Source organism: Danio rerio, chromosome 7, assembly GCF_049306965.1.
Source record: "Danio rerio strain Tuebingen ecotype United States chromosome 7, GRCz12tu, whole genome shotgun sequence".
Lineage (NCBI taxonomy): Eukaryota > Metazoa > Chordata > Actinopteri > Cypriniformes > Danionidae > Danio > Danio rerio.
Window position 1 is genome coordinate 32,888,626 of NC_133182.1, and position 27,657 is coordinate 32,916,282.

Here is a 27,657-nt window from a genome sequence, read left to right on the forward strand (position 1 = left end):
CATGCAGTTGGACAAATTTTCCAATGCAGTTGTGTCTCTTGGCTCAACAGAAATATATAATTGTATGTCATCAGCATAAAGATGATAATTCATGCCATATTTCTGAATTATACTACCTAAAGGAAGTATATATAATAAAAATAGACTTGGGCCTAGGATAGATCCCTGAGGAACACCATATAATATATTGTGTTCTTGCGATGTATATTCATCTATATTTACTAAGAATGTCCTTTCTGTGACATATGTATTGAACCAATTTAAAACTATCCCAGAGAGACCTACAAGTTTTTCCAGTCTGTTAATCAAAATGCAATGATCAACCGTGTCGAATGCTGCACTTAAATCTAGAAGAATTAAAACTGATGCATTACCTTTATCTATGTTTAAGCGCATATCATTAACTACTTTCAATAATGCTGTTTCTGTACTATGACCTTTTCTAAAACCTGACTGATATTTTTCCCAAATTTTATGCTCATCTAAAAATTGATTGAGCTGTAGCAATACAACTTTTTCTAAAATCTTACTAAAAAATGTAACATTAGAAATTGGTCTGTAATTATTTAAAACTGTGGAGTCCAAATTTGTTTTTTTTAAAAGTGGCTTTACCACAGCTTTTTTAAAAGCATTAGGAAAAATTCCTGTCATTAATGAATCATTTACTATGTCAAGGACATAGTCAATCAAGCAATTTGAAACCTTTTTAAAAAATTCAGTTGGAATAGGGTCAAGACAGCTAGAAGAGGACTTTAATTGAGATATGATTTGGATAATATTTTCTTTACTAATATTTCTAAACCTTTCCATTTTATTTTGTGGATAACTTCCCAATTCATCTACAAAATTTTGGTCAAGCTGTATAATATCGGTTCTAATCTGCGTTATTTTGCTATTAAAAAATATAGCAAAATCCTCACACATAATAACAGAAGGCTGGTCAAAATAGTTAGCTGTTTTTTTGTTTAAAAGACAATCTATAGTAGAAAAGAGTTTTCTAGGATTACTGCTGTTTTCATTAATGATTTTAGAATAAAAAGACTGTCTTTCTAAACGAATAGTTTTATTATATTCGTGTATATTAGACCGCAAAATTTCATGATGTATGGTTAATTTAGTTTTCCTCCAGAGACGTTCTGATTTTCTACATTTCCTCTTCAACTGACAAATATGATCATTCTTCCATGGCATTTTTTTTTTTAACCCTAACCTCCTTTTCTTTATTTTTTCCGGAGCCACAGTATCAAGAGTTGATTTTAATAACGCGTTTAAGATATCAACTTTATCGTGCACATTCATCTCAGGCCGAAAATATATAGGCGCTTGTTGAATCTCATTAATAAAGGTTTCCGACGTTAAGGTGTTAATAAACCGCTTTCTAACTATTTTTTCTTTAGGCTGAAGTATAGTATTAATTTGACAGTTAAAAAATAAGCAGAAATGATCTGAGATTGCTAGATCAATCATTTCATTTATGTTAACATTAATACCAAGTGAAATTATAAGATCAAGCGTATGCTTTTTATTGTGTGTAGGACCATTTACGTGTTGCGTGAGACTAAAAGAATATAAAATATCTAAAAACTCTGCTGCTTTGCGATCAAGTTTGTTATCAACATGAAAGTTAAAATCCCCCACTATTAATATTTTATCATATCTAGTAACACACAAAGTTAAAAATTCGGAGAACTCGGAAATAAAACCCTGATTATGTTTAGGAGGTCGATATATTATAACAACAAGACACTTACTTTCTATTATTTCTATTGCCAGACATTCGAAAGAAAGAAATTCATCAAGAACAACCTCTTTACATGAAAGTGACTGCATAAATATAGCGGCTATCCCGCCACCTTTCTTTCCACAGCGAACCTTTTGCAAGAACGTATAATGAGGTGGGCAAGCTTCTATAAGAGATATAGAGCCATTCTGATCAAGCCATGTCTCCGTAAGGAACATAAAGTTTAACTTTTTCTCTGATAGAATATCATGTATCAAAAATGTTTTATATTAATTATTAAATTACTTATTACATTAAGTTTTATTAATGTCCACACCTACCACAACCCTTACAGTTATTAATGCCTACACCTAATCCCAACCATAGCAGTATTATGGGCATTAAACTGTCCACTACTGTATGTATAGGATCTGATCCAGTATGTCATCGTGCTACAGACCTAACAAAGTTAATCCTGATGACACTTTTTTTTACCAAGGTAAACTATGTGTTTTGCTCAAGCTAAACATGAACTTGAGTTTTCAGGTTTGAGAGGGTGGTGTTAGTTTTGTTAAAGTTCCATCACTGTGGTAACTTGAGCTACATTGCTAACCTGCTCCAGAACAGGTTTTAATCTGAGTTAGAATAATACCCAAACCCTAAAGCTGACCAGTCAGCTGTGAAAAGTGTCATTGACAATTAGGTCTTTTGTTGCTAATATTTTATTTCTATTATATGAATTGCTTATTATATGAATTATTATACTCAATTATGGTGATTTCACTAGGTTGAGGAGCTCAGAGTAGAGACAAGCCTGTTGAGGTGGCTTGGGCATCTATTTTGGATGCCTCCTAGTCTTAGATGCCTACATCTGGAGGTGTTCCCAGCTAGTAAAACTGGAAGGAGACCCTGTGGAAAACCCAGCACATGCTGGAGGGACCAAGTCTCTCTGCTTGCCTGGGAATGCTTTGGGATACCCTGGAGGAAGAGTCTGCTGAGACAGCAGCCCTGTGACCCAGCCCAAGATAAGCCATTGAAAATGGATGGATTTGGATTTATTGAACCAGTTTGGATTCATCAACTTAAAACTTGCCCTGCAACCAGGTATATAAACAAGTTCTTACTGACCAACAGTGTTGCCAGATATAGCTGACTTTTTCCAGCCCAAAAGCTGTCCAAAACCAGCCCAAACACACAACAATTCCCAAAATATGAGATTAATATTTTATTTAATTTTAATTTATTAAATCAAAATTAACCTAGTTACTTTAACTGTCATAATTTAACCAACACCAGCAGTCACAGAACCACAACCGGACCACATCAAAACACTGCCACCTTTCACCCAAACACCACTTATTGCTGTGAAGATTACACAACCTATTAGAGTATGTTTTTGCATGTATTTGTCCCATTTGGCATTTTAAATTCATTTGAACATGATTATGTGCTGCTTGTCAATAAGACAACACTTTTTTTTGTTCTTGCTGTCAACTGCGGAAAAATGATAGATGGGTGTCATGATATACTAATGCAAGTTTAACTGCAGGCACTGTATGATGCGCATGCACACGAATGGGAGTCAGATTTCTTGATTTGTCAGGGGAGTCAGATTTTGATAAAACTTTCCTTCACCTCCCAAGCGGTTTGCGCTATGCACTGATCACTACTAACTAGGGTTGGGTACCGAAATCTACTCTGTAGTGGACTCTGGATCTATGTGCTATAATATGTAACTGGGAATCAGGAATGTAACATTCAAAAAGCAACTTATGTAAACACCTACATCATATTATTGTCTTATTCAGATTAAGGCCAATCATTAGATCACTGATGTCCATGAAAAAGTAGTCACAAGCCCCAAACCCAGAAAAAAATGTGTTGCCTGATTTTGATGACAGCCTTTCCACAGGTTAGTAAGCTAATGTAATGTTAATAGCATGATGCAAATCTTGCATTCATGCTAACAAACAAATGATTAAAAGAAATATATTAATATAATTCTAATATATAATAAATTCTAATATATAAAATATGAATTGATGTTTACTTTAAACATATTATAAATATATATTTTTATTGTTCAATTATAATGATAATATAAATGTAATATAAATATAATATAATGATATGTATATAATTTTTTTTTTTGGTCGATTAATTTTGTGGCTAAAAAGTAATGATTTATCACCGGTATCCAAAAAAACAAACAAAAAAAACAATACCCAACTCTACTACTAACTCAATGGAGTAGGAGCACACAGTTGTGTTTTGTTAAATAAGTTGCATATAACATCTACATTTTAAAACCGGCCAAATTTTTTCAACCCGCCAATGCCATTTTTTACCCGCAAAATCAAGTTCAAAACCGTCCAATCTGGCAATACTTCTGACCAATGAGATTGTTCAATTTACTCACGTGACCCGTTTTATCCCATCTGGGTCCTTTTAGAAATGTTACCTTATAAAATCAAACCAAACTAAGAACAAATGGACACATTGTAAAATTTTAAATCTCTGCTTCAGAACAAACCAAGCGATCTACTGGTGCGAAAAGAAGTGCTTTGGATTATGCTTACTTCCATAATAATGATGAAGGCGAGCTTAGCAGCCAGGATGTGCCAGAACTGCATGGTGTGTGTGTACTGCCTCAGATGGCCAGGTGGGTATCTGTAGTCCCGATACCTGCCATAAAAACACATTCATCATGCTGTTTAATTAGTATATAGATGTGCAAGTCTACCACAAACTGCAGCTCTCACACACCTGCATGTGGTGATGGTGGAGCTGTTAAACCAGGATGGGTTTTCTCCAGCTTCAGGCAGGTTATCTTCTGGGATCTGAGAGATGTTGTAAATCGAGAGGCTGTTGGTGATATAACCGGTCATATTGGCCTCAATGCCTGGGTGATAAGCGTACAGATAGACCAGACGAGGGATCATATCTGAGGTGAACGCCATGATGAAGGCCTGAAGTAATGATAAGAAAGAAGAGGAAAATAAATGACAACAGTTTAAGTAATGTGGAAATACTGCTTGATTTAATTATACAATAGCATTATTCAACAAAAACATGGAGCTCAAACCAACAATGTGACCAGCAGATTTTATTCTCTAATATTTATTCTCTAATAAGTTTAGGTGAACCCTGAATGACAGATCTTAGCTGTAGCAATGTCGTCGAGAGCAGGACAACTTCAGATACTAGAGAATATTTGATTGAGGTGACTTCAGAAAAATAGTTTTTGATTTAGATCGGCAGAAGTGAGATACTGCAAGTTTTAGAAGCTTATGTTTTATTGATATTAAATAAAAAAAATCTCTTTAATTTTGATTTCATGAGGCTTTAACTGTATACTGTATATCAGAGATGGGGGTCTCGAGTCACATGACTTTAGGACTTGAGGAAAATTTAGGACTTGAGACTTGCTGGACAACTATTCAAAAAAAGACTCAACTTTGACTTGACTGTCATGACTTGAACCTTGGACTTGAGTTAAAGACTCGAAATAACTTGTTTTTGTTAAACAAATACCTTTTTGTTATATATTATGCATTACATACAAAACCGAAAGTTATATATGTAACTATAAATTGCAAAAGTTAAAAGATTTTGACTTGAAAGTGACTTGCTAGACCAAGCTACTGTTTGACTTGACTTGAGATAAACAGTGACTCGACTTGACTTGAGTCTGTCAAGAATTCACTTGAGGTTTGAAGGTTATGACTAGGCCCACACGGAATCTGTGCGTGCAGAATTCCACAGATTTTCCGCAGAATTCCGCAGATTTCTGGAGATTTTTAGCCCATTATTAATTCTATTTATTTACTAGAGTAAATGAGTAAATATGAATTTATTCAGTTTTTATTCAGTAATTTATTACTTTTTATTTAATATATTAAGGTTTTAGTTATGATACTCCGCTGGATACTCCCAAAATAATTCCGCAGAAATCCGCAGATTTTTACCAAAATTCTCCGTAGAAATAGCAAAAAATGTACGCAGATTCCGTCTGGCCCTGGTTATGACTCAATACTTGCTTGTGGCTTGCACATGTGTGACTCACTTCCACCTCTGCTATATATATAGTATGAAAAACTTAACAGCCACATTCTGTTTTACACATGGTAGTACAACTAATGAGAAGAAGAAAAAACATCATGCACTTACATTTGTGACCACGGACATGATGGCCACCACATTAAGGATCTCTTCCCAAGCTCCGATGTTGCGTGCTTTGGCTGCCATCGGTCGTCTGAACTGTGTGGTGAATTTCCAAGCATCCACTCGCACCTCCAGGATGTTGTTGAAGAGGGCAAGAAGAGGAGCCAGTGGAAAGGAGGCCACGAAAAGTGTTATGAAGCCAAACTGGATCACTGTTGAAAACATCAAACATAAAGAGTCTTAAATGATTGATGAAGGACCAGTAAATGCTCAGAGAAACTCCTCTTGGATGTGAAGAACCAGATATTTAAATTCATTGCAACTTATCTATAGGAGCTTTAAGATAATAACGATCTTTTATGGATGTATCATCCATTTTTTATATTGCTTTTCTTTGCTTTAGTTACATTAAACTTTTGAAAGGTACTATAGATATTTTAAGAGTTAATTTAAGAGTTAGTTTAATTTTAAGAGTTAAGTACCAATTCTCTCTATTTAAAGGAGCTGTATGAATGTTTATGACTCTTCTAAAGCATAAAAATACCATAATATGTTTGCAGATATTTAAGAACCATGCTAAGTGAACATTCCTACTATCTGAAAAACTATGCTGAACGAGACTTGGATTCAGACTTCCACATAAGGTGGTTATTAATTAACAAACTATATAAATATTATGAAGGTAAACATTAGGAGAGCAAGCTACATTGTAACCCTGTGTCCTAACAACATACTGTCATGAGATTAGCAGTTATTAGCAATCTGGCTGTTTGCACCAGAAGAAACATGACAGAAATTTTAATGCAGCCATTCAGAAGAACAGAATAGTGCATTTACTGCAATACGACAAAATTGTAAGGTTTATAATGTAATTAATACATATTAAACCTCTAACATTATTACATGTACATGCTGCATCACTGATATGTGTTAGTGTGCCGAGTTTTGCTTGCCAATCTTAAGTCAATTGTAATGGTTTGTTTTAATTCAATTAGGAATTTCCCCAACCAGCGCAAAGCCCAGGGGGACCAGAGTGAGTGCTCCGACTTGGCCCCCCTGGTTCCTGAGCCACAGTTCTAAAGTTAAATTTCAGGAGGTTTATTTTATTAATGTGAGGTGAACTATCTGCTTTCATTATGGCAATAACTGTCATGTAAAACAGCATTTTTACTCGCACTATTAGAATTTAAGTACATGAGGTGTACCTGAGGTGATCATTGTCAGTTTTCTGCTGTTCAGCTGCAAGAAATAGAAGCCAATTCTAAAATCTAAATTTCAGGTCTCGTTTAAAACAAAAACTTCTTTTAGTATGGAAAATATTCCTTGTATTGCATGTCATTGCATTTATTTAAAACACGACTTAAATCAGCCTTTATGCTCGATAGCTAGGCACACACCTGGGGTCCGCTCTTTGTACATTGATTACTCCATTAGCTGGATTCGGATATTGACGATTTGACATGATCCAGGATCGTTTAGTTCTTCAAAACTCATCTGGGACTTGTTGTCATAGCAACAGTTCTGGTAGCTCAAACCTGCTAGGGAGCAGGTTCATTTCATATAAACAGGATCGGGTCAGTTCAAGCAAAGATAATACTGAAAGTAGGTACCAAATGCTGATTTTTCTTACAGTATTTATATACACTTGGTAAAATAGTAAATATATATATTTTTAACTATAAATAAAAAGTTACAAAGATACATTATTAAAACTTGCTCAATCGGCACTCTGAAATAAAGTACAAAGACTGCCACCGGGTGGTTCAAAGAGAAAATATATTGATATGAACTTTTTAGATATAAACGCGTTCATACACAATATTCGACTTTAAAAAAATAAAAAATAAATAAAGGGTAATAATTTATGCAGTCATGCACATGTTTTTGATTGCTTCAAAAAAATTGCAGACACCTTTACCGATAGCAAAATGCTTTTTTTGATGCAAAATTAATTTACCATTTATTCCTTACGTCGATTAAAAAAACTTGTGTAGACCTAGGCTGCTATAATAAAGAAAATCTTCTCTAAATGTAGAACTAAATACACTGATATGTATTGAAATACATGATGAATACACTTGACACATGAAAGTGTAAAGCCTGCTGCTCACAACAAATGTGAAAAGTTATTTGTGTGTCATATTTAACAAACCGTTTACTGCAAATTTTATGTAATTTTGCTCACATGGATAATTGAATATTTATCAGATGCTATCATTACGCTGCTGTGCTGTCACCCAATCGTAGCATGGCTGATCATGATTTCGAGGATCAATAGATCTGTCCTTCACAACACGCGCAGCGATCTCAGATCAGTTCAACTAGACCAGTGGAGCTCAACCCTGTTCCTGGAGATCGAACTTCCTGCAAAGTTCAGCTCCAACCCTGATCAAACACACCTGAACCAATTAATTAGAACCTGAACACCACTTGATAATTACAGGCAGGTGTGTTTGATATGGGTTGCAACTGAAATCTGCAGGAAGGTCCATCTCCAGGAACAGGGTTGGTCACACCTTATCTAGACATTTTAATCTGATTCGCGAACTTGTTAAAAGAACAAAATTAGCCAGAAATCAATTATCAAGATGAAAAGATCCAGGATTTGCTGAATCATCCTAGATCATTTAAGCGAGGTACGAAGAACAGACCCCTGCTGGCATCGTCAATTTTGTTTTGAAGCAGATGTGCAACCACTGGCTGTCAAACTTACTGCACCTTTAACTAATGGCTTATTACCTGCCTATTATTAAGATATTGGCTGTTTATTAGTACTTATAAAGAGCATATTATACAATGATGTTTTTTTTTTACTTTAAATCCGTAACCAGCCATAAATCTATACAAATTGTGTTCTAAATTAAAGATTTATAGATGTAATTCATTCCCATCAGAGTACAAGTGCGATTATTTTCTTTTCTATGTTTATTTAAAATTTAAATTGGCCGTAGTGTATGTGTGTGATTAAGTGTGTATGGGTGTTTCCTTGTGGTGGGTTGCAGCTAGAAAGGGCATCCGCTGCCTAAAAAACAATAACATTTGCTGGATAGGTTGGCGGTTCATTCCGCTGTGGTGACCCCAGATTAATAAAGGGCTTAAGCCGAAAAGAAAATGAATGTCAAAACTTTATGGAATAATAATACTTATGAATGTAGGTTTTGAAGAGTACTGTATTGTAAAAAAAATATATATTTTGTGAATCTACAAACTATTATTCACTATTTAAAAGAAACGCAAAAAAATAAAATGGATATCAGAGTAAACTCGTACCCATCTCCAGATACTCATAGAAGAGTCCAAACTGGCTGAAGTTCTGGAGGTCATGGTCCTGCTCCCATCTACTATACGTGCTTTCTGGATGACTGCGGCCTTTCCTGCTGCTCCACCAGTTTCGGACAAGTCTGTGACACAAGGGACCATTACTCACTCGGTTACATGGGATTTGAAAACTGTCTAGAGGACAACTACATTCTGACCTCCTTAAAATGCATGCAACCAAATATTCAAGCATTAAAACAGACACTAGCTCAATTATAGATGTCAAATTGTAAAGCTTACGGCAAAAGAGCCTCTTGGACGTTCCCGACCATTTGTTTCCCAGCCATGACAATAAGCAGCTGAGTGGTCAGCTCAATCAGACAACCTCCAGGAGCACACTAAACATGAAAAACATCCAAATCTTTAAAAAAGGTTCCCTCAAAAAGTGAAGAGTTAACAAATACAAGGTCAAAAAATATTGTGAAATTCAGCTGAAGAACATTAGGTTGTGAAGCACAGTAATATTTCATGGAGTCTCACCTCCTCATTTCTCAAAGTGCTCCACTTTCCAAACATATAACTGTAGTTTCCCGGATAACCCACAAACTTTCCCTTAAAGAAGGCCACATAGAAACAGGAAGAGTAGTAGTTCACAAACTGGAACATGAACATCTTCATGGTCAGCTTGTTCTCATACTCCAGATGGGTCTTGGGGATTTCTGAGGGTTAAAAATAGATGAGAGATAATGGCAAATGTTTTTCATACTGTTTAAGATAAACATGTCAGGGGGGAATGTACAGTCAGTTATATTAAAAAAAGCACCCAGTGTTCTTTAGTAATAATAATGACTAACTAAACTTAGAGATTGCACATACATTTTCAGAGACATAATATGAAAAAGTGGAGGACTCAAAACAATACAAAAATATTTAAAAAATAATGACGTTAATCATCATTTTATTCTCAAGTCCCTCCTCCATTTGTATCCATTCAAAAACACCTGTCCAATGTGCACTAGACACCCACATTGATTGTGTCTGTGATGAAATTGAAAGCCACTATTAAATAGAGCTTAGGCAAAACAAATCATTTGAGAAATGGATTTATCCATTCTCCTTCAGCTTAGTCCCTTAGTCAAGGCCAGGACTTGAACCAGCGACCTTCTTGCTGTGAGGCAACAGTTTTAACCACTGAGCCACCGTGGCGCCTAGAAATCGATTCCGGAGAATTTCAAAATGCATCGCTTAGTTTTACCAGCAGATGGCGCTAGGCCGGTTTTTCACAGTGCTCTCAAATGATCATGAAGTCATTTAAAGATAGATTTTGTCAAGAGATTTATGTGAACACGGTTCATATGAACAGTCGTGGATTGCTTAAACCTTTTCTAGCTTTATTAATGATTATTTTAAGATTTAAGTGGTATTTGTAAGGATGATGTGTTCTTTACATATAGCTATCCTCTGCCATTTTTCAAATCTCAGAACCGATGCAGAATCTGTTTGTCAGTTCTACTGCTTCAACAGCTCCACAGTAGCGAAGTCCATTTAAGACAAGTCATTTCACTCAGCCATCTTTGAAATGCCTCTAGGGCAGTATACTCGGGCATTCTGTCTGAATGGGGAAACAGCAAATTCTCAAAAACTGCTTGCCAAGCTTATAATTGAATTTCATTTTAGAATTCATCAATAAAATTAAACAACAACTTTCTCATAAGTTTCGTTTCTAAATGTTTGAATCACACAAAATTTTCCTACTATTGAATTCAGTGGTTACAGGTTTTCAGCTTTCTTAAGAACATCTTTTGTGTTCAACAGTGTTAAGAAATTCATAAGGGTTTGGAAACACTTGAGGGAGAATAAATGTATTTTTTTTTTGCAATCTACCCCTTTAAAGGGTCATGAAACATCCCTCTTTCAGTTCAGGTTTATCCTCTTAATTCCCAAGGTGTTTTTAACATGCATTTTTTATTTATCTTTGCTATTTGGGCTTATTGGGACCTAATTAGAATAAAAACCTAAGTATCATACTTTGATGCGATGTACTTTTAGAGAAAAGTGATGTCCATTTATGTGGATTTGTGGTCCGAATTTACATAAAAAAATATTTTCTGACAGTTTTTTAATGCATATTTAACATACCTTTTTTTACTTGCTTTGACTATCAGAGAGTAAAAGCAACATTTGTTTCAGATTTTGGACAGTTAAAAATAGTGTTTGGGACATTTCATATGCTGCAAAACAGTTGCAGGATGACACTGTATATCAGTAACAAAATTTAAAACATTCAAATTATTTTAAATAGCCACTTAAGTGCTAAAATGTGCTGTCCACGTATGTGGACCCTCAAGCCCTAGGAGGCTATCTCTGATATTTTTCAAAAAATGCATCATGATGTGTTGAGCTTCATTTAAGACAACGTTAGCACCTGTTAGCTTTAATTGCAGATACAGATTTTCCTCCATGTGACCCCTGAGCTAAAATGAGTTTGACACCCCTGGTTTAGAACCACTTAAGGGGGAGTAAATTGTAATTTTTGGGTGAAATATCCCATCAACCTAGATTAAGTAATGCAGGATAAGTACATCAGTAACATCTAAACATAGACAGACTTAACTAAAACAAACTCAATTTGGGCTGTCAGTGAAAATCAAACAGACGTCTAACAATAGATATCAACAGGATTGTTCAAGTCAAGATAGTGTCTAAAAGGGGAAATCAAAAAATACTGTAGTTTACCCATATCTTATTTCATGTGAAAAGAGGATGCGGTTTTGTCTCACCCATGTCAGTGATCCAGATAGCCACATGCTCATAGAGGAAATTGAGGATGAGGATAATGACGAAGTTGATGCAGGAAGCAGTAACGGAAGTGGCCAGCTGAGGGGTGATGAGTGACCCAACCAGCTGGATCTTACTGGTGGAACTGTCTTTCATGACGCTGGCGAACGCTGCATACACCGCTAATCTGTAGGCGATCACTCCCATTATGCAGGCCACTATGAGACACGTCTGACCAAACACAAAAACAAGTCAGGTTTTAAATGCGCTCAAGTCAGGTTTTAAAAGTTTTAAATGCGCTCAGTTTTCATCTAAATGCTAGAGCAGTGCAGGGAATTACACTCAATAAATGACTTGGAACAACACAGTTTTTAAGTTAGTTTTGGGGACAATTTAATTATGTTCAATCCACTTAAAATTGTAAGAAAGATTAGGTTAACTTAATTGATTTGTGTGTTGATAACATGAAGGAATTGTGTGGAACCCAGCAGTTTTTACAGTGTACTCGAGTCAAATATTAAGTTTAATGGGCATCATTCAAAGTTGCGACCAATCGGAATTAAGTAACCCAAAGAGCTCCGTAATAATGACTGATATCCACTGTTAGCTTGTGAACTCACCCAGAAGAGTACAGTTGCTCCAGATAGGCAGAATCGAGCACATTTGCTGGGGAAAGGAAGATAAGGTTCCATTTCCTGTAAGCATAAAGGGAATATCAGCAGTTGAAGTTTCACAATTAGACCAGATGCTTGAGTACAGTAGAAAACAAGTCCTCAGATGATCAAAACTACAATGATAATCAACATCTCAGACGTGACATGCACATCACTTGAAACACTTGTGGTTGGTAAACTTTAAAGTGTGTTTTTATTTAGCATTAATTGCATTAAGATGGTCAAAAAATTATATTTGTTGCATGCATGTTGCATTATTTTATGAAATAAACAAATGTTGGTCTTTTGATCTCACCATTCTTCACAATCCTCAAATATAACAGCTCAGCCACATACAAATTTCAATCAGCACAACCAATTTCAACACTGTTTCTTCAGCACCTTAATCCGTGCTCTGAATTAATTATTAATTAATTAAAATATGAATGAATGGCATCTTTCACTGGAATAAATTATAATTGTAAATATTAAACCAATAAATGGTCATTTAAACTGTAATATTTATTTTAACTACATAAAAGTAAATTAAATGTTCAATGGCGGCAACGCCAAAGCTTCAAAAATACAAATTTATTAAATTAAAAAAGCTGACACAAAGCGTGTAACGTTTCGAGCCATTGATGAGTATTTAATTTGCACCTTGTGTTTTTTCGGCTGAGCACCCAGTTAAGAGGGATCTGCATGCTTTTGTACAGTTCTCTAAATTACATAAAAGTAGCCTTGATAAGCATAAGAGATTTAAAAACACTTTTTAAAACAGAATATGTATCGTTTTGAATACTTAAGAAACAAATCTCTCATAATTCTCTTTTTTTTTTTATAATTATTTTTTGGGGGTTTTTCACCTTTATTTTTGAAAGGACAGTAGAGAATAGACAGGAAAGCATGGGGAGCAGAGAGAGGGGAAGGATCGGCATAGGACCGCGAGGCGGAATCGAACCCGGGTCGCCGCGAGCACCGGAGTGCATGTGTCGACGCACTAACCACTACACCACTGGCGCCGACTATAATTCTCATTTTACTCTGAGCATTTGTGAACAGCATGTGAGGCATGGAGCAGTAACTCAAATAGCTGATTTCACAGCAGAAGACTTGGGAGTCGGCGTTATGCTGATGTGTTAAATGATGTGGCCAAAACCAGTTCGAGCAGAAGCCATATGCAAATATTTACTCAGACAATGCAAATGACATACTGTGTATCAGGCCGATTTTCAGTCACAAATCATCATGTGATTACAGCTCTGTAAAACTGTGTTATCTGCACATGTCTTAAATCTGAAAAAGCTATATGCTTAAAATCAGTGCAGAAAGCAGTACTTTGAAGCAGTGGTTACCAAAATGGGGGTCGCTTGGAAATTTCCAAATATAAAATTTACTTTATTAAACTATTAGAATTTTATACATAACCTACAGAAGAATAAAAATTTTAAAAAGTAGTTCATACTTAAATTAAAAAAACAAAATGTGTCCTGCACTTCACTCTTTTTGGTCTCAGCTGCCTCATGACACTTTATTTTTGTTAGGAAAAGATGTAGAACTGACTGCAGTATGCTTTTGTCCTGAACAATTTTTCTAACTTCACTCTCAATGCAACAAAAGAACTTACTCTAAGCTGCATTCACAGCTGCTAAGAAAATGGACTGCCGCTGGATCCCTCCTCATATTATGAGTCGACGTCAATGGGGCCTATCTTTGCTGGACATTAATTGTATGGAACTTTCAACAGCACGCATACATGGATCTCAGTCAAATAAGGTTTAGTCCTGGATTTTAGCTTCTGATATCGTCAAATCCTTTGTTTCTTCCTTCTAATGTACAGCTTTTCTGTTTATATGCATGTTGCATATCTCATGATGTAATAGTTGTTTATTTGTACTTACCTAACTTCTACTCTGTATTTGGCTCAACAGTAGTCTTTTTATTTTATTTATTTAAAAATTTTTTTATAAACACAGCAATCTTTTAACTTCTGTTATCATAGAATAAGTCTATATGGGTGGGGGGTGGGGATTCGGGGTTGTTTTACGATATAGTCATACGCTTTATGATTTCTATATTAAACAAAAACTGAAATAATAAAAACAATTGTTCACAAAAAAAAATTATAATAACAACCAGCAAATAAAAAGCCATCCGCCTTTCCAGTTTTTTGCGACCCCATAGGGTGATTACGCTTGAAAAAAGACACAGCAGATTGACACCAGGTTAAACATTCTGAGACATTTACGGCACTCACGTACATAAAAATACAGGCCACAACTGAACATGGAGGATGGTCTTCAAGTGGCGTTCTTCAAAATTGAATTATGAATAAACTTGGGCCTATAGGTGTGTGTTGTGTGCAAAGTTTGTATACTTATAACCACTTTAAAGGGTATTGGCAGTCGCGAGTCACTGGCATCATTATTTTGGGAGCATCAGGCTGAAAAGTTTGGGAACCCCTGCTTTAAAGTATGTAGATCTTTAGCTTTTTTGACTATTGATTTGTTGGTTTTCATTCCATGTTGATTAATTATCAACTCCTAATATGGATATCTCAAATTCTCATTCAACCACAGTGTTTTTAATTAACTAAAGCATTCATTAATGTAATATTTATACTGCTAAAAACACACAAGGAAATAATGCATTTTAGAAAAGAATAATAATTTTTGACTAACATTAATTGCATGTTCCGAATTGTAAATTGTTGCCGTTAACTTGATTTTCTGCTTATGATGGTGTCTAAGTATATGTTGTTTGTTTTAGATGAGATTACCTATTTTAAGCAAATCTAAAAAAAAAAATAAAATAAAATAAATTACACAAAATAGTAAAACCCAGCAACTCATGACCTTCTGCTGTTCCTAAATGTAAAAATAATAATATTAGCATGAGGAAAAATCAGTTCCTATCTTTTTATATTTAGATCCAGCTTGGCTCAATGTATGAAACATTTCACTTTCTTATAAAATTGTTAGACTTCACTGCTTTGGCTCTCATGTCATTTAAAAGTTAAAAAAATATACTGCTGCTGCCCAGATGGAAATTTATCACAATTTCTAATAAAAAAAATTAAAATAAATCAATAGTTTGAACGTCTGCGGCCTGGGATGGAGATATAAAGAACACCCCTGCTTTAAGATGTGTTTTTTGAAGACAATTATTGTTATTATTATTGTACCTGTGTGATGCGGTTGAGTCTGCGGCCTGTGCACTTCTGCTCATACTCTGGCCTGATCTGGAGCTGCTGCTGCTCCTCCTCAAAATCCACAAGGTCCCACTCATACTCCAGACGGGCCTGCCGTCGCTTCCAGAACTCCAGAAAGAGGGTCACTGTAAAGCAAACAGACACAGAAAGGCACATAAATAAATGAAAATGAATTTAGTAGTAAAACATATTGGTTTGTTTGATCAGGAGTAAAACAGAAAACAAGAAAAAAATTGTATCAAGGGAAGGGGAAGAAGGGAGGAATGTTTAAAAAATTCACCTTGTCTTACACAAAAGAACATCTAATATCCATAACAAGAGCTGATCTGAAACACGCTCCGCATTTTTCAAATAATAAACCAAATGGGAATTTTAAATGTGGCAATTGTCAACAATGCAATTTCACGTATAAAACGTCAATTTTTACACATATCGTGCATGACAGTTAATGCAATCTATATGTTGCAGTAACCATGTGGTTTATGGTACGTTGGCCTTTAAAAATTTGTATTTCTGAACATCATTGTGCTAAATTTTTCAGTTATGAGGCCCGCCGTCTCCACTCTACAATATATAGGAACTGAAGGCAAGTGTCCACGTCAGGGGTAACAGCAACAGTTGTAACAGCAATAAATTGAAGCCTTGCGTTGTCTCCAAGAGGTTTAAATGTGGAGTTTATCATTCATCCTTTTCTTTAACGTTTACTCAGTTGTTTGGGTATAGGATTTTTAGCTATAATTTGTTTCTTTTTTACATTATATTCTGTTATGTTTATTTTATATTTGGTATACATTATTAAGATTTTGACGACGCAGTGGCGCAGTGGGTAGCACGTTCGCCTCACAGCAAGAAGGTCGCTGGGTTGCTGGTTCGAGCCTCGGCTCAGTTGGCGTTTCTGTGTGAAGTTTGCATGTTCTCCCTGTGTTCACGTTGGTTTCCTCTGGGCGCTCCGGTTTCCCCCACAGTCCAAAGACATGCGGTACAGTTGAATTGGGTAGGCTAAATTGTCCATAATGTATGAGTGTGTGTCTGTGAATGAGTGTGTGTGGATGTTTCCCAGAGATGGGTTGCGTCTGGAAGGGCATCTGCTGCGTAAAAACTTGCTGGATAAGTTGGCGGTTTATTCCGCTGTGGCGACCCCGGATTAATAAAGGGACTAAGCCGACAAGAGAATGATTTAAGATTTGTTTTTGTATTTTCATTTTGTATAAGTTCAAAATGATGTATTTTTCTATTTTTATAATGTGCATTATTTCTTTTCTCTTGTTAAATTATATATGAGATCATGTGATCCGAAAGTGTCTAAAAAGAGCAACATGCTGTGATGAACACTGTCTGATGAAGAGCCAGTGTGCTCAAAACATTACACGCTTTGTGTCAGCCTTTTTAACTAAATAAATTGGTATGTTTTGCAGCTTTGGTGTAGCCGCCTTTTTGTTTATAAGAAAAAAAAAGAAACAATGGGTTTTATGTAATGTTTATTTTATTTTTTAGGCAGGACTTCCAAAAAAGCTACATCCAAAACACATCTTTGTGATAAATGAACTCACTGCATGCCAGCATGTGCCGTTTAGGCCAGACTTGCTGGTGCATTGAGCATTTTCCATTCATTTTCCTTGAATAATATACAACAAATGTATGATTTACAGTAAATTGAATCCATTATTAAATGTAAGATGATGTAAAATTCTTAATTGTGTGGGGTAACATGTGTTCCTGCTACTAATCATTGCTTAAATTATTGTTCAAACATTTTTATTTAGCTCAAAATGCTAACCTCAAATCAGATACCACATGGGATGTATAAAACAGAATTGCATGGATTTATCATATTATTGGTTTTTAAAAGTGAACAAACAATTCAAATGAAATTTCACAGTAACAGACTACAGCTATTTGTGTAAACATTGTCCAAATTAATGAGGAAAAATATGACATGCCTCAGTGTCTTCAAGATGAAGTTATATCACAACAAGCTTTTTCTATCAGTGCTATCAAACTCCCTTTTTAATACTGCAATTACAAACAATACAGATTAAAAAAAAGACTTAATTATTCCATGATAATCAAAGCTGAATGTATGTTTCGGGAGGTGGAGATGGTCAAAAATAGGTATAGTTATATCAACCTAATATTTAAGACAATATTTAAGACAAAATGTTTAATACAAAAATAATAGAAGCTTTATCTTGGTTTTTATTAGGTGAGAACTTGAGGCAAAATTGCTGTACGAAAATGCATAACTAATGCTGTATTCACTGGAATGAGCAATGCTGCAGCTAGTAAGTGAAAAAATAAGTGTGTTTAAGCATTATCTCCTTTGAAGGCCACATCCTATCATGGTGTTGTTTTGTTTAAATGTTTTTGGTCTGCTTTGCGTGAACAAACCCTAAATATTAGTTCTATTCAAATCCAACCAGGTTTATCTCTTCAGTCACACTCTGTTTTTCTTTCATTAACATTACAGTACTCAAGTCCAAAGATTCAGCAGCAACATAAACAGTTTTAATTAATGAGGACACTGGATAAAAGAATATCCACAGTGCTGATTAATCAAATCCCTGCATAAGCAGAGCTCATTTTGAGCCATGTGAGAAATTAATTCAGTGTTCAGTAATGGATAATCAGTGAGCATCATTAGTCATTACAGATTTCATTTTCAAAAAGCATACACAAATTATGCTCCTCTATTGTAGATTTATATAGTGAACAAATCCTGTGGCCAATTATTTGACATTAAGAATACGCTAAAATGCTTCATGCATGGCTATTATGATCTCATTCTCATTAGATTCTGAGTGGGGCTACTACAAATGTCCAGCCATGCACTAGATGGCGCTACTAAGCTAGAAAAAAAAGGCAGTATACTCACCCCAAATGCCCATGAACATGGCAAAAAACACAGTTCCTTCATTATCAAAGAGATGGGATTGCTAAGAAAAAAAAGGGATCAGAAATTAGGAAACTGTATACGATTAATAAATAGTTATTTACAATTTAAACAGTGCTTGTTTTCACCCAGGAGGACAGACATGTTGAGTTGAGTTTCCAGTAGCTGCACTTTTTGTCACAGAGCGGACACATGACAATCATGCCTCCTATTTTTGGGTCACAGATTTCCTTACTGAAAACACAAAGAGAAAAAGTGACAGGGGAGAAATGTTGCAGAAGGGAATATCAACAGATCTTCATTATGCATGCTGGGGAAAAAAAACAGTGCAAAGACACCATGGAGAATTTGGAACAAATCAACTACTGTTAAGCATGATCCAAAACAATCATTAGTGAGAGCTATAGGGAAAAACCAACAAAAATATCAAGAGGCCTCTAGAGTTCATGCCTTCACTTTTAAATTAAGTTATGAGACAATGATCGCTGCTGCATATTATTTCTACAACATTTCTTTAACATTCAATATAGGACATTCTACCAGAAATGTACACGATCTGTCCCTGAAATACATAAATGCAATGAATAAAAAGTATTTCATGCCAAAAATTTCTAAAATGGACTGATTGTTGATTTCTGGGAGTTGTTCTGTAAAGCAATACGGCATTCATTTGGTTCTCAGATGATGTTCAAATGTACAAACCAAAACTAATTACAGCTTTAATAGTTTTGTTATGCTAAAAACTGTTAAGGAAAAAACTTTTAGCAAGTTTACGTTGTTATCGTTATTTAAAAACATCAGATTATAAATAAATTCTACAAAAAAATACAAAAAAAAATTACAATTGCCCTCCTGTTTCTGTCATTGCACGTTTAAGTCTATGACTCGTAAGTGACATCATTTGACGGAGGAGAAGCTTACACTGATCAAGGACTGTTCTATTACTGAATTGTATGATTTTATGCTTGTTTTTGTATAATTGTTTTTAAGGATGACAAGCTTAAGTCAGGCCCTGTCACGTTTTTTATAAGTGAAAATAATTTATGTTTCTTGTAGAATGTCCCATATATTGTTTTAAACTTCTAAAAGTGTAGTAAAATAACGTCGACACAAATATGTTTGTAACATTTTTACCCAAGAGCTTTTCACATCTTCGAATCCAGATTTGCCACTCCTCTTGTTTTAAAAGAGGAGTGTTGATTGGTGTTGATTGTCCTGTCTCTACAGATTTGGTAGGTGTGTGATCAATGTTCTTTGTTGATGTTTATTTAGATGGCAAAGCCAGTTTTTATCGTCATCAGTACTCTTTCAGTTTTTAAAGACATACCTTACTCATAATGATTTAGTTACCAAGTTAACAGTACGTTGATATCACTTCAATATTATGGGCTAAAAGATCAGCTGTAAATGCTGCTCTCCAAATATAAACACCTTAATCAAACAATTGCCTCTTGTAGGATTTTCACCGCATTTTGTGACAGGATAGTCTAAACACACGCGGCTTTCTATTTCTACCGAGTGCATCTAAGTTACAGAGAAATGCAGAGGGTTTTTTCTCCCATTTGCCGTGTAGTATTAAACATTCCATTAAAACTACACTCTTCCAGCAGTTCCTCGCATCCAAAATCTCATTTGTCACTGGGGCATGCATGAAATGTTCCTGAAGGAAAGGGAAAGTGCCAAACTGCTATTAAAGTTGACAATTTAATAAATTGGTAAATAATTTGATTACTGATGTCCTTGTAAACAGTCTTTTTCCCCTGCATCAGTGTGTTTCATGGCCCTTTAATATCCAATAATACTTTCCAGTATTATTAATACCATCTATGCAATCTATTAATTTTGTTAATACATACAAATTATATAAGCAAAAGGGTAAAAAAAACACATTTTCGACACAATATCGCCTAGCAGTAGCACATGTAATGTAAAAATCAAGGGACCAAAAACTGAAACTTGCAGTACCCCAGAGTGTACTCTTGACTGCTATCATGCCTTTTCATTTTCTGAGACAATTTGCCAACATTTCGATAGGTATGACTTGTACCAAACAATGCAGTTCCAGTGATAGCACCATCATTTTCATACTTTTTCACATGTATTCGGGCACACTGTCAACTAAATATATTGTTTGTTCGAGTATGCATATAAAAAAAATTTACAAATGGAATTGGGCAATTAAATATGCATGTAACTAAACAGTATAATGGTGGCTCAGGTAAAGATGTGCGTTCATTTGACGCATATCAGTGCCACTAACCTTGTGATGTTGTCTTCGTAACTGAGGACACCATAAACAAAACAGATGACACCCATGACTGCAGCATAAAACAGCATCTCTGTGTAAAAGCCCAGCCAGGCGAAGTAGATACCGATCTTCTCACCGTAGTACTTCCTATGATGAAATGCAAACAGGAAAAGAAACATCATGGTTCTGCACCAGAAAAGTGAGCTTAATGGCTTTGCTTCTAGTAAAATGCAATCTTGCAATGCACAATGTAATAATGCATCTGCTTCTGGCCTGTCAGGTGGTCATGCACACATTCAGACAGTCTGAAGTGCCCTTACTTGATCAGATTGAGTGGCTGCTCTTTGTAGAAGCAGAGGAATCGAGCCCAATAGCGATACAGATGATACCTTTCACTCTCACACTGCATGTCCTGAGCCTTCTTCCAATACCGACACTGAAGAACAAAACAGCACTCAGATGAGGACCAAAGATATTCTTAGTAGATACAGATACAGCTTAGCAGTGTTAGATAAGAGTTTAATAAGTGTAAGTAGTGTGTTACTTTATTTTAAAAGGGCCTTTTATTTAGGTTTTTACAAGCATCAAGACAAAATACTTTGTTCAGGAATGTATTATCCTTCTAAACCCCTCCTTTTTTAAAACTGTTCTTTTGTTTTAGAAGCCAGTAGATGACCAATGTTAGGCAACGAAGAGAATTGACTGGCAAGTCTTTACATAATTTAGTTAAAGAACTGAAACTGCTGACAAGCAAAAACTCATTTCAGCATTTCAAAATTGATTGCTTCCTTTTGAAGGCAAAACCTCAGTGTGACGTGCACTATGATCTTTAAAGTACAAATGAAATTAAAATTAACTATGATTTTGTCAGCTCACATTGCTAGTTTTATAGCAAACGATTCATCAGTGCATGTAATGAAGAAACGGTTTGCCCTTCTAATCTTTTATTGAATTCTTTTTTTTTGTTAAATTGTCAGATTACTTTTGTCTTAGGTATTGGGCATGGCTAACAAACTTAACCACGCCCCTTCAACTGTTAGTTTTGACAACAAACAGCAATGGTGAGGAAGAGGAGGTGTTTGTTAGGTTGTAACAACTCTTCTTAAACCCTACATAGTAGAAAAACAAGCCACGCCCACTGTTTTCTAATTTACTATTGATTTCTCTAGGAACTGCATCACAATACAAACAAAATAGTCACAGCTTCCAGTTCATGTGGATTTTAAAACTTTGCAGACCTTTTGCATTCACATAGAGCTACATTACACTAAGCATATTACTAAGGGTATTCGAATATCGAGCGAATATCGAGTTATGACTATGGATTTTAGATGTTTTTTTTTCAAAGCAAGACAGTAAAACATGAATGCGGTTGTGAATACATTTAATTATTATATTTTATGATTTATTATATATTGTTGTAAAAATTCGTAATAATGACAAAAATACTAATTTGTAGATCTCCTTCCTTCTGAGCACAGTGATTCTGCCGTTGTATTCTGGTGTATTCTGGGAAATTTTCTTACCCCTTGATTTCGACTGTGGTCCTGAAAAATGTTCATTCGAAGGGGTAATTACCACTTCCCCTTAGCCCTATGCCTTCAAGCTAAAGAGAATTGGGATACCCCTACCCCTTGGTGTGCACGCGCAAAACAATCGGTAAGGGAAAGGTCTAAGGACTAGAATTGGTATTGGGCCTTAGTATGACTTTTCTGTGGTTTTGAATAATAGTTATGCAAATAAGCATAAATCCCCATGTCCGTTTTAAAGGTGCCCTATAATGAAAATCTGGGTATACCAAGGCATAGTAGAATAATAAAATATCAGTATGGATATGGGCATACTGTGAGCCTCAGACACCACAAAGTTTAAACAGTTTAGACAAAACAAACTGTGACGAGACTCACTGGCTATGCCCCCCGCATTTGCATGTATGCCTAATTTGGGTCGTTTATCAGGACCTGACGAGCAGCCATGTCATCAAGTTCTGCGATCATAAAAAAAGATCTGAGATCATTAATATGCACATCTCATGCTGCGCTTGATACGCATACAAATGTCGCAGGTGATAAAGTATTAAGCGCTTTCCCAAAGTAAAATGTGTCTGGAACAGGTCCAAGCAAAATGCCAGCAGGTGTCTGTAGCTCCACTCACTCTCTGCCTCTTTGCGCTTGTTTGGTATCCCGCCGTGAGTGTGATGACGCGCAAACAAAATGGCGATGGTTGGCCGCGCCTACTTGTGGCTTCTTTTGCGCTCTTCAGAAACCTATGGGTGACGTCACGGATACTACGTCCATATACTTTACAGTCTATGGTCACGAAGCATGTTATAATGTAAACTGCTAACCAACCTTTTACGTTCATTACGTTTATATGATTTGCTAATTAATAGCCTCATGTGAAACTGAATCTGCATCTCATTTCAGAGTCTGCTACTGTCTACTGGAGGTTGCGTTTCGGTCATGAGCGCATGCTTTCAGCGCCTTTCTAAATGAATGAATGAAATATGTGGTTTTCTACCAAGGCAACCTGGGGTGCTGAAATATAATTGGCTAAACTGACAGTGGGCGGGTTAAAATAACCAAAGCAAAGACAGCGTTCCGGCACGGAAAACACATTTTCAAAGCAGAATAGCTGACTTCAGCATTGTTTTTCAGATAAACAAGTATGTTCACTTGGCATGTTTCTTAAACATCTGCAAACATATTATAGTATGTTTATGCTTCAGAAGAGTCAAAAACTTACATTCAGCATCTTTAATAAAAGACACATCTGCCCTAGACAACGTTCAAATGAATAGAACTGTACTGTCACATTAAAATTAAAACGAGAGCTTACAATCAAAGCACGACAACAAAGCGTATAATAAATCTCACACTCACATCATGAAGCGGATAAGCAGAGGTGTATGTGCCGTTATTCAACAGCCGATTAATCCCAGTCTTATCCTTCTCTTTTCGGTCTTCTTTGTAGTATGGGCAGCGAGTCAGGATGTAGTACACAATCCTGTTGCGTGTGGAAGGTGGGAAAAAGGTGTCTTTATCATCAATGAGGAAGAAGTCCACCTTGCTCTTGTCAAAGGGTGCAGTGAAGTAGTCCGGCTCGGGCCTCATGATGTTTTCTGGCAGCCGGAAAGGGTGACTGAGCCACTCCAGAGGAACCTCTCGAGCTTTGGGGATGTCGCTCACTTTAAAGGGCACTTTAATCTTTAGTACATCAGCGTAAGTGGCCAACACCTCCCATGGAGCGTGAATCTTCAGATAATGTGTCTTACGATCATCTGACTCCTGTAGGAGGAGACATTTATGAGTGAAGTGATGTGTTGTGTGTTTATTAAAATGTTTAACAGGATTATTTATGCATCAAAACTTAAATACTTCACTTTTACATCGATAGATAGATAGATAGATAGATAGATAGATAGATAGATAGATAGATAGATAGATAGATAGATAGATAGATAGATAGATAGATAGATAGATAGATAGATAGATAGATAGATAGATAGATAGATAGATAGATAGATAGATAGATAGATAGATAGATAGATAGATAGAACAAAATAGCTCAAAACTTCACCGATTTATCTTCAGTCTCCAGCTCGAGACCAGCTTTCTCTAGGTTGGCTTCAAACTCTCTTCTCCTCTCCTGGAGAGACACACACACACACACACACAAATACACAATATTTACAGATGTCTATTTATCATTAGTCATGCCAACAATTCATTCAGATTTCAAGGAACCATGTGATATTTAAGCTTCTGAAAACCGTACACAACCTTTACACTACGTCTTTAGAGAAAACACATATTTCCCAAAAGCCCTGGTGACCTATGGCTACAACAGCTCATCTTATGGCATAAACAGGCGACTCGAGGGACATGACCTTCATTAAACCGAGACCCTGACCACACATAAACATCTGCAAACTGAAGCACAACCAAGATCAAACAACTCCACCAGCAAACCCTTCGGTTTCCTCAACCACTCAACTGAATGAAGGGTCTGAAGAGAGAGAAGTGTTTGACCCCTGCTCTCCTTTTATGCAATTGCTGTTCAGTATTTAGTTTATTGTGCAACAGCTTCAATCTGACTCACTGTTTCTCACTGTGCCTTATGACCCAGCAGAAACCACCAAACGCCGACGCTCAGGTCCCCATCAGACTATTTTTGCACACAATGAGCAATATTAAACATCAGTCATTGTTTGATGGCTTAACAAGGCCAAGCGTAGAGCATTTGGAAGAGAACGAGTACTAATTAGAATTCCTCAGTTTTAACAGTAATTACACATGAAGGAGCAGAAACAGAACAAGTGCATGCGCATGATGGGATCAAACCATTAATGAGATGAGCAAAAAAAATAAATAAAAATTCTATGCATGAATGGGCATTTGTGTTAATGTGTGTGACAATAATTAGGGAAAATGTATAAATGCACTGCCTGTATTTGTCTCATTGAGTTTTGAAAAACTTTTAACAATAAAGTGAGCACTTACACTTTATGAGTTTAAATTCATAATAATAAAATAAGATGCATAATGTGAGTGAAACTATAAATCAAGTCATTTATTTTATGTTTATTTCTATATTACAATTTTCAGTGTAGTTTATGTCAAAGAAACAACATGTCAAGAGAATAAAATTCATTAATATGTCAATGACTGTCACTGGCTCTAAAGTAAATTAAAATATCAAGTATTCATTCATTTTCTTTCAGCTTAGTCCCTTCTTTATCAGGGGTCACCACAGTGGAATGAACCATTAACAATTCCAGGATATGTTTTACACAGCAGATGCCCTGCCAGCCGCAACCCAGCATTGGGAAACACCCATACACACTCATATTTACTCATACACAATGGCCAATTTAGTTCATGCAATTTACTTATAGCACATGTCTATGCAGTTTTTACTGTGGGGGAAACCGGAGCCCTGGGGGAGAATATGCAAACTCCACACAGAAATGAAAACTTGCCGGATTGGGACTCTAACCAGCGACCTTCTTGCTGTGAGGCTACAGTGCTAACCACTGAGCCACAATGCCACCCCAAATATCAATTAATTAAAAGTAATAGGTAGAATGAATGCATATGACTACATATTTGGCAATATAACTGACAATGCAGTGCATTTATTAAATAAATAAATAATGTATATATTTATACAACAGTTCTGTCTGGTTCTTGAATCTGATTGGCTGATAGCCGTGCGATACTGTGCAAATAACAGCATTCATCAAGCTTTTTCACCCCAAATACAGCAACATGCAGAGGACACTCTACACTTTGACAAATATTGCTACTGTTGGACAACAATGTAGTTGAGGTTTTTGTGAGAAAGTAGTTGTTAAGATTGCAACTATGCAGTTTATTTATAAGGATAGTGCCTATTTTAAATATGTATAATTTTTGAAAAAAATTAGTGATTAGCATGTGATAGAGCAGAACAAAAACGGTTGACGGTAATTTCTACAGCTGATCAAATCATTAAAAAATAGGTGAGTGACTTTCTACTGTAAGTCAATCTCTCTCTAGGGCTGTACTTATACCAAATAATTGTAGTGTATTGAGTGCGAAATGGCCTTATTCAGCCTTATAATCTTAAAAGGTCAACAAAAATCACCTGTTTTGCCATTACTTTAGACAATACTAGCTCTAAAGTGATGTTGGTGATGTAGCAACGGTTTCTGCTGTTCTGTCATCAGTTGCAGATGTGAATAAATGGCGGAAGAAAGTAGTTCCTCATAAAAAAGAGATTTTAGACTCTCCGTGTTTGATTTTCTTTTTTATACACACGATTATGCCGTCAAACTGTGGTAAAAATGCAATATCACACTCATAGCAGTGCGATATGTCTTTATATCGGCACTGGCGGGATTCGTGCATTGGCTTTTAAAACTTGAACATCATAGATGAGGTGCATTTAAGTCTCCGCACAGCATTTTCATCGAATTTCTCTAAATAAATTAACAATAAATATTAAATTAAAAGAACGAGTACCATGTCTGTAACACAGGTATTAGAAAGATGACTGTAAATGCTGAGTGGTATAATTGTGGCATACCGCTTTTTTGTCTCCCTCTTTGTCATCGACGTAGGACAGGACGAAGTCAATGCGCCGTACGCCATCCTTGAAGAACACAGAGTCTCTGTTCTGATCAAACTTGTCTATCTACAGACGAAACAAAGATTGAAATCAACAATAGCAACAACACACATCTGTTAAGAAACATGCATGTGATTTTTATCAATGTGATGGTGTCTTATATTTGACATTTTACAAAACCTATACAGACCCATTGCATCAGTGTGAAGAGATCAAGTGGAGGTGAAGCTCATAAAATATAAAGCACTGTAGTGCTCAGGATAAAGAGAGCAGGACAAGGAATTTACAGCCGAGTAAAACATCATCCCACTAACACAAGCAGAAATAGCATCATGACAGCATGAGAGCTGCAGTGAAAACCACAGGTACAGTACAGAGAGAGTCATTTGAGATGAACAAACACACATGGGTTTCTGTATATTATTGCTCGGTGTGACAACCCCAGGATTCCACTTTGATTGTGCCAGATCCTAACTGCTTTCTCACCAATTGGTTTAAATCATATAAATAAGAGTAATTTGCTAGCTACTGGAGGATGGTGTGGCTACTTGGCCGTCCTTGTGTCAAGACTATCTCTTTATTTCTGCAACCTTATGATTTCGTTTGGCATTATTTATGTGTAGT

At 35.9% G+C, this 27,657-nt stretch overlaps 1 protein-coding gene across 4 annotated transcripts in view; it reads right to left on the reverse strand.

The window, feature by feature from the left end:
* ano5b (anoctamin 5b) overlaps positions 1-27,657 on the reverse strand; it is a 61,613-nt gene that overhangs the window by 5,011 nt on the left and 28,945 nt on the right. For all 4 annotated transcript variants that reach the window (NM_001079983.2, XM_005168891.5, XM_009303225.4 and 1 more), the window contains 16 exons: positions 26,992-27,099; positions 24,502-24,570; positions 23,805-24,209; positions 21,243-21,358; positions 20,935-21,069; positions 18,803-18,908; positions 18,657-18,717; positions 15,758-15,909; positions 12,541-12,615; positions 11,923-12,151; positions 9,683-9,861; positions 9,443-9,540; positions 9,155-9,285; positions 5,891-6,096; positions 4,487-4,689; positions 4,300-4,405 (listed from right to left, as the gene is read on the reverse strand). In NM_001079983.2, coding sequence (NP_001073452.2) covers positions 4,300-4,405; positions 4,487-4,689; positions 5,891-6,096; positions 9,155-9,285; positions 9,443-9,540; positions 9,683-9,861; positions 11,923-12,151; positions 12,541-12,615; positions 15,758-15,909; positions 18,657-18,717; positions 18,803-18,908; positions 20,935-21,069; positions 21,243-21,358; positions 23,805-24,209; positions 24,502-24,570; positions 26,992-27,099 — 2,379 coding nt within the window. The remainder of the gene's footprint in view (positions 1-4,299; positions 4,406-4,486; positions 4,690-5,890; positions 6,097-9,154; positions 9,286-9,442; positions 9,541-9,682; positions 9,862-11,922; positions 12,152-12,540; positions 12,616-15,757; positions 15,910-18,656; positions 18,718-18,802; positions 18,909-20,934; positions 21,070-21,242; positions 21,359-23,804; positions 24,210-24,501; positions 24,571-26,991; positions 27,100-27,657) is intronic.